This window comes from Tigriopus californicus, chromosome 5 (assembly GCF_007210705.1).
Source record: "Tigriopus californicus strain San Diego chromosome 5, Tcal_SD_v2.1, whole genome shotgun sequence".
Classification (NCBI taxonomy): domain Eukaryota; kingdom Metazoa; phylum Arthropoda; class Copepoda; order Harpacticoida; family Harpacticidae; genus Tigriopus; species Tigriopus californicus.
Genome location: NC_081444.1, coordinates 8,210,418 through 8,218,141, shown reverse-complemented (window position 1 = coordinate 8,218,141; position 7,724 = coordinate 8,210,418). Strand labels below are relative to the sequence as shown.

At 42.3% G+C, this 7,724-nt stretch overlaps 1 protein-coding gene across 1 annotated transcript in view; it reads right to left on the bottom strand.

Moving 5' to 3' along the window:
* Positions 1 to 7,724, bottom strand: part of LOC131880765 (glutamate receptor ionotropic, kainate 2-like) — a 27,017-nt gene that overhangs the window by 4,577 nt on the left and 14,716 nt on the right. Inside the window, exons 5-12 of the mRNA XM_059227463.1 lie at positions 6,663 to 6,820; positions 4,629 to 4,770; positions 4,377 to 4,544; positions 4,254 to 4,277; positions 3,981 to 4,133; positions 3,687 to 3,905; positions 3,484 to 3,589; positions 3,307 to 3,407 (exon numbers count right to left, since the gene is read on the bottom strand). Of these exons, the coding sequence (XP_059083446.1) occupies positions 3,307 to 3,407; positions 3,484 to 3,589; positions 3,687 to 3,905; positions 3,981 to 4,133; positions 4,254 to 4,277; positions 4,377 to 4,544; positions 4,629 to 4,770; positions 6,663 to 6,820 (1,071 nt within the window). The remainder of the gene's footprint in view (positions 1 to 3,306; positions 3,408 to 3,483; positions 3,590 to 3,686; positions 3,906 to 3,980; positions 4,134 to 4,253; positions 4,278 to 4,376; positions 4,545 to 4,628; positions 4,771 to 6,662; positions 6,821 to 7,724) is intronic.

Here is a 7,724-nt window from a genome sequence, read left to right as displayed (position 1 = left end):
AAGCCAGCCTTGGAACTTCATTGTTTTAACTAGCCTGGATTCTCGAGGCTTGAAGGTGCTTCTAAAACGCACATTAAGCCTCTACGGTCACTAGAATTGACCCTAAATCCGGGTTGGGACAAAGCTCATGAATGCTTTTGAAAACGTACAATATCAGATACCTTTCGTACCTTCTCTGAATACTGTACAATCCCGACCTTTCTAACCTCGCCCAGTACGAGAGCTCTCTCATATCCTCAATGTTCCTAGTAAAACATCTTTGGACCTGCTCAAGCTTTTGCAAACTGCTGAACTAATTGGAGCCCAAATGGGAGAGGCATATTCAAGATGCGGCTGAAAAATCAACTTGTACAGAGTTAGCATCGTGACACTATCTCTGGACTTAAACGTGCGATATATCCAACCACATCTTTGAAAAGCCTTACCAACTTCAACTGGATATGCTCATCGAACTTTTATCATTTTGAAGGACTACACCTAAATCCTTCATGGATGAGACCTGCTCAATGTCCTTACCTTCATCATCTAATAGTGGAGTTTCTAATGGCGTCGACCCAAAGGTCATTGAGCAGAATTTTCATTCCATTCAAGGCCATGCTACTCGCAGCAACTCAGGAGTAGATTTGGTCTAGAACTCTAACAGACAACCAGAGTTCTGACCATTTCTACCAAATGCCAATTTTGTATCATCAGCAAAAGAAGAGATACTGACATTACTACTACCAAGCTTCCGAAGCGGAGCAATGAAGATGATGAAAAGGAGAGACCCAAATGGAGCCCTGAGGGACGCCCGACTTGACATCATGTATGTCACTAAGGGATCCCTCAACCTAACAATTGTTTCCTACCACAGATGAAACTTCTTAGCCAATTGAGAAACTTGCCTTGGATCCCAATGACATGGAGCCTGTTAACTAAAAGGCCATGATCTACCTTGTCAAAGCCTGGCAAAGTCGAGATAAACTACATCGACTGATTCGTGGCTCTCCAGTCCCTCAATAACCTGCTCTTTATGCTCAATCAGTTGGATAGCCGTGCTAAAATTTGCTCGGAACCATGCTGTCTAGGAGGACGGACTTCATGGATATCAAGAATTCACAAAGTTTGAACTTATGATCTTCTCAAACACCTTCGCAATATTCGAAGTGAGAGAAATCGGCCTGTAGTTACTGGGAGTGACTTATCTTCCCCTTTGAAAATTGGACCACATGAGCTACCGTCAGAGAAGAGGGGAACTTGCCCTGGTCCAAGATGCAACGCATCAAGTACGAGAAAACAGGAGCAAGAACCTGTGAGCATCTCATCAGAAACTGAGATGTCACCCCCTCAGGGCAGGGGAGCTCTAGATTCTCAAGTCCTGATGGCCTCTAAAGAATCTTGATCTGTGACTATAAGATCATCTAAACCCCATCTTGACAAGCCTTGCCAATCTCAACAAACTCATCAATAGAGCAATGGACTGTTGCTCCTAACTCAGTGGAGTTGAAAACACACTAGAGAACTGATCTCCAAGTATGTTGGCCATAGTCTCTACATTGTCTATGGCTTCCCCATTGACCTCAAAAGAAAGGCCCAACAGAGTGTTTCATTTTTCTTTAGAGTTTACATAAGAGAAAAACGCCTTTGGATTCGACCTCACCTTTTGAACAATCTACTTTCCTTTGTCAAGACTGTACTTGGGCAATGAATTGTTCATTTAATAATCTCTTTATAAATTCTGGCATCTAGGGGCGTTTTCTCTCGTTTCTGTGTTCGTTTGTCCGCACTAGTTCTCTCGTTCCCACTAGGTGAGGCAGAGGGCGCTACCTCCGCGCAATGAAAAGGACTAATAATGAGATTCTCGATCATGTATAACAAAAAAGGCACCAGGGCGTCCAAATTATCTTGTCTGCAATGCATAATGCATTATATGCAATGCAAATGGTATAGATAATGAAATTTTTATCAAAGGAGAAATGACATGATCGGATAAGATTTGCAAGTTGTAATCAGCATTGCAAATCACCGTTTGTCGTATCCAACGCCTGATGCAAATAAAGCTTCACAGACTCGACAAATGTTTTAGCTCTAAAATGGCTTCTGGTACATTCCAACTCACTCTCATCAGAGTTATGTTAGCCAAGAGCTAACGGGTTTTCTTCTAGTTTTGATAACACTGGTCATTTCCTTTCAATTGGAACATATTTTTTTCTCGTCGAAAGCTTTTTAGGAAGCCTTTATCGTTCTCATGGTGTCTGCCACATTTCCCCTGGTGATGTACGTACGGTATGGAGCTTTTCTACGTCTTTTTTGTTAACATTTCAGTTGGTTACGTTAAGCATAGAAACTGGTTGTAAATAATAATGCAAGTCTTTTTGGGCTGAATCAATTTTTCCAATGCTAAATCGTGGAGAAATATGAAACTATTTTCCGGGACCAACAATGGATCTGATTCCAAAGCTTGAAATTCATTTCCTGGAACCTGACTGGATCTAGAAAATTTGTTTCAAAACAACAGTTCATTCCGGACACGAACCTCGTCGTGAAACTGTGAGAGATGAGGCCCAAAGGTCTCTTCTTATTTGTCGGCAATTTGAAAGAAGACGGAAGGGAAGGTCAATTCCGTTTTCTCAAATCCCGACTCAGAAACAGAACAAGAAAACAGAAAAAGAAACAGCAACTAGTGAGGACTCTGTCATGATTTCATGATCAGATTTTCACTCAGCCCAAAGGCAAGACAAAATTCGGGAGCTCCCGAAAATGTGGCTAAACCGGATTCCTGCACCCATTGCGAAAGTTTTTCTGACATCATAAGATCTTTGGCTGGGTTTCCGCTCCCCTTGGTTCTTGCAGCTGTGAAGCGTAAATTATATTCCAGAACTTTTCCTATTGAGATCCAAGTTAGTTGCTTTTTCCAGCTCTACCGTTCGTAGTTCTTAAGCTCTCTTTAGATGTGACTAGTTTGGGATGAGTGCTTTTATTAGTTAATCATGACCGCTTGAAAGGCTTCTCTTCCTTGCGACCGAGTGCCTTACATGTGAGACATTATGCCATGCAAACTTTCCCTGCTTATTAGCCTGGACTCTTTTGGTTGTTTTCCAGCGTTAAACAATAGCTTTCTCGCTCTGATTGCCATCTGATGACGAATTGCTCAATACCTATAGGGGGATATTCCCACCTCATTGCCCTTAGCTAACCAAGGATCGAACCAAGAGTAACGCAAATGGAAATCAGATGCTCTACCAATTTGCTTCGTCCGCTAGCCTGTTGAGGTGAGTGTTTTAAATATTTCGTTGGAACGAACAGAAATGAATGCGAGAAATCTACCTGTGCCAAGAGCTCGCCCATCATTCCATTCCACTCTCCGGTCTCTTGATTGCGTTTTCCATATTTCTGATCATCCACCCATTTGAATGTGTAATTGAAGCCTGGGAAAGGAAAAATTATGGTCTGTAGGAAACGAGCGGTCAGTTTGATAAGTGGATATATTTTCAATTCACGTACGAAGGATCTCGGCGATTTCTTTGATCAAATCGATGGCATATCCCTCAAAGACGTCGTTACCGGTTAAACGCTTGGTTGAATCCCGGTACATGGAATAGGGTGGGCTCTTTAAAGGGAAATGGGAAGAGATTTACTGCATGCGAAGGATGATCTTCTTACTCTTTGTCTTTCTTTTTTTCTCGGGCTCATAACTCGGGACTCACATAAAGTGTGGTAATTATAAGAGTTTTGTTCTGCAGACTCTCGACGATCTCTGAGTAGCTCTCCGTGTAGTTTCGGGTAAAGTTAATCCCTCCTTTTTCTGTCCAAGTTCCAACTTTAACCAAGCCGTCCTTTTTGAGTTCCGTAATCTCCAGCTCAAAATCCGTCCGGAGGCCGTGTTGGTCGAACTTGATCTTGCCCGTGAGGCCTTGCATCTCGACCTTCAAACAAATGGAGATGTTCCAGATATTCATTACCCAAGGTTGGATTGGTACGTAGTTATTTCCATATCTTACGAGCTTCATGTAATTAACCAAGGAATTGCCATGTTGCCAGGTTTCGGACCCATCGCACGAAAGTGGCTTTGTGTTGATATCTTGCGAATGATCTAGATCGTGCAAGGCTTGTGCAAATAAGTGAACGGCATCGTAGATCAGGGCAGTCTCAGTCTAAGGGGAATAAACAGAGGGTTGGGGTGGGGGGGCCACAATGTTGTTCGAATGCAGATAATGACATTAGCAGGGAACGAGGTCATATCAGTGGTGTTCTTCGCTCTGTTTATCGCTTACCTTAAGAAGACTTTGGTTCATGCCCTGAAAGACCAATGGACAGGATAGTGGATTATTCGCGCGACACAAGTAGTGGCTCCTAATACTTAGCTCTAATAATGGCTCTCATATGCATTGTCTTACCTTGGTGAACGGATTACTGGTATCTTTGCTTCGGCTGTACCTCATCTCGCCGTCGATCCAATCTTGGACCACTTGCTTCAGTTCCTCCCGTTCGGGATCCAATAAGCGAAATGCCGTGATATTTGTTCCACCATATTTGAACTCTTCCAAATTCACCATATGAAGATCCTAAAGTACGTTGAAAGTGTGTAAAAGGAAAAGCGTTATCATTTGGTTCACCTCTTATTGATATGAATAAACTCAGGGTCTTACCAAACTGGTAATGAGATAATTATGATACGCTGTGAGCATGCCCACTTGCTGGGCTTGCTTTAAGACTGTTTGAATCTTTTCGGTGGAGCAATCTAGGACGATATGAATCTCCCCTGATTTCTTTACATCCTTCAACAGCGACCTGAAGTCAGAATAAGAATAAGGCTTACAACCGAGTTTATAGCATGTCTCAATCATCATGCGATAAAAGAAAGCACCCAGAGGCAAACAAGGCCCCCCGCTCCCTTGTTCCGAGGAGTCTTATTGATGGACAACTACATCACCATCATCATCAACAACAACAACAAAAACAAAAACAACAACAGTCACAACCATGCTTCTTATTTGACCCTTTCGTCGTCAGTCTGTGAAAGGCTTCCTATGAAATATTGATCGTTGGATTGAACCATTAGGGCACAAAAAGGGTTTTGGGATTGATTCTCGAAACCAGAAACGGTTCTCCATCTGTACGTAGACTCAACTCTACCCTGATAAGTGCAGCTAATCAGCCAATGAAAACGTAACCGTTCCACTTGGAAAGAGAATGCCAGCCAGAGAGCATTCTTAGTTGCTCCGTAGGTAAGTGATTACCGCCGTGGTCTTGGTAAACGAGAATTTGGCTAGGGTGTGCAAGCCAAAAAATGTGTGCCTTTGACCATGAGCGACCCAATCACCCGAGGAAACAACAATAGCAAAGGAGAATTAGTCATTGAAGTAGTCCGTTAGTCATTGGCATGTACGTACTTGTGCAGGGTGTGTGTATGTAAAATCATGGCCATTGTTTCTGAGATGGTGGAAATGGTCAGTGTTTTGGCTGATGTTGTTATTCAAGGCTGTTTCCAAAGAAGAAACATTACCAACAACCAAACTAAACATTGGAGGTGGTACGTATACTAGTGTAATGTTTGGACATTAGGCATGAGGAGGATCATTGTTGACTGACTCGTCCTTGAAAAGAAACTTCCCAAAAAACGAAAGGAAGAGGCTGCTTGCTGTCATCTCAATTGACTTTTCATCATACACTACTAAGCGATTTCCAAGGTTTCATGGCGGAGGCCACTAGTACGGTATAATTGATCAAATAATCGGGTTCTAAGTGAATCTGACATAACCACTGTGGCTTTCGAAAAGATCACGTCAAGGGCAACGCAAGAACTCGACGTAATAACGTAAGGCAAACGTAAGAACGATTGGACGAATTGAACACTACTGTTCTACTCATCATCGGATATGAGTGTTGAACGAACATATGTACAAGCTGCATGTGTCGAGCTTGGTTTCTGCTTCGTTGGTTGGCCGCTACTTGTTTGGTCGTCTTGTTCGTATTGCTACTATAATTATGACCCTTAGTCGAGGTCTAGTCGGGGCCTTGTTCCAAGATTGTGCCTAAATGGCCAGATGGATAGAAAGTGGAAGAGTAGATGGTTGGTTGGATGGATGGATGGTTGGATGGATGGATGGATGAATGAATGGATAGAAGGACAGAGGAGCGAAAGGGCGAACGACAAAAGGAAAAAAGGACGGACGGTCGGTCGGACGAACGAAGAGAGAGAGAGAGAGAGAGAGAGAGAGAGAGAGAGAGAGAGGGGGTAGAAAAGAACCTCAGTCTATGCTCTCCGAACAGTGTGAGATCCACTATGTACACTATAATGCGTAAGGCTGTATGTGTAAGGCCAAAGTAGAGGAGTGGAGGAGCAGAGGAACACGAGTAGCAGCCTCATGGCCTTTTAGCTTGCTTGTAGGCTTGGTCATCCATCATTGCTTTGGACAGGGTGTCTCTCTCAATTCAGCGTTCATGCTGGACAACAAACTCATCTCCGAACCAACTAGTCTCATGCTTATGAATGGGCTTGACAAACGATCAGAATCTCAGCGCATCCCACACATGCACCACTCATTGTCTGTTTGACTCAGTCAAAACGTTACGTTCACCAATAGGCGAACCGCATTCAATGCGAGCTCTTTAGTATCCCACAAGATGCAAGCAAATAGGTGATAGTAAAAAATGATACAGTACTCGTACTAACTAGTTACCTGTAATCGTCGTCGTTAGGAAGCTGCCGCACCACGATTCTTACATCGGACTGGGTGGGAGATTTGAGAAGTTCCTGGAGCCTCACCAAGCCTTGATTGTCCTCGTAAAGTATAGTATATGATTTCCAATTGAATCTCTCAATCAATTCCACGTAAGCCTGCAAACAATTCCAAAATGTTAGGTTTCATGTAAGCTGGTGCAGTACAATCTGTTGGCATATTCTTGTGGCTATTCTACAAGCCTTGTCGTTATTTATATTCATATTAGTATAAGTTTCTAATGTTGGGCAAGCCTGAGCTGAGGATCTAAAGCGGTTAGAAAAAAAAGAATGGTACCGAACGTTGATCATCTATGAGATTGAATACATGAGGTATCAAATAGACAATGCACAGACAGATTGCTCAAGAAAAATAAAAGAGTGAAGGATACAGACTTTCATGTGGGTCTGGAAAGGAAGTCTGAAGGTGGTTATCAAAGTTGACTTGCCTTTCTTTCTAGGGACACTGTTATATATTTACTTTGTGGACACGGTTTGCAATAAACAGAAACTTGACAAAACGAAATTGCAATCGTACAAAAGAGCACTTTTTGAAATAGGGAGATTAAGAGAAACAAGATTGGTTTTTGGTGACAAATACAAGTATAGTTGAATAAGTACGTAATCCTTTTTTAAAAGCAAAAATCTTTAAACTTTGTTTACGACAATCCTTTTTGCTCTTTCTTTTCTTTTGAGTGTTTAGACACATTTGTCTTAACATTTGAGTATTATTTGCCAGATGGTTACTGCTTAAAATTGGTTAGATGAGGTCCAAATCGTTAATCGATTTCTTTAACTATAATAGCTAACGATTTTTCCCCCCAGTATTAACTTCACAGGCACACCCATTTAAAGGAGTTCAGTAATTGAATGGTTTAAAACTGTCGACTTAAGAGTCTTCATCTTTCCCCATGGTTGAGTTGGGGAGGAAAATGATGCAAAAAAAAACACATGCCTGGTGGGGCCATTTCCTCACACGTTTCGTTTTGTTGGAAAATCTTGTCCATGGGAACCTGGGTCTACC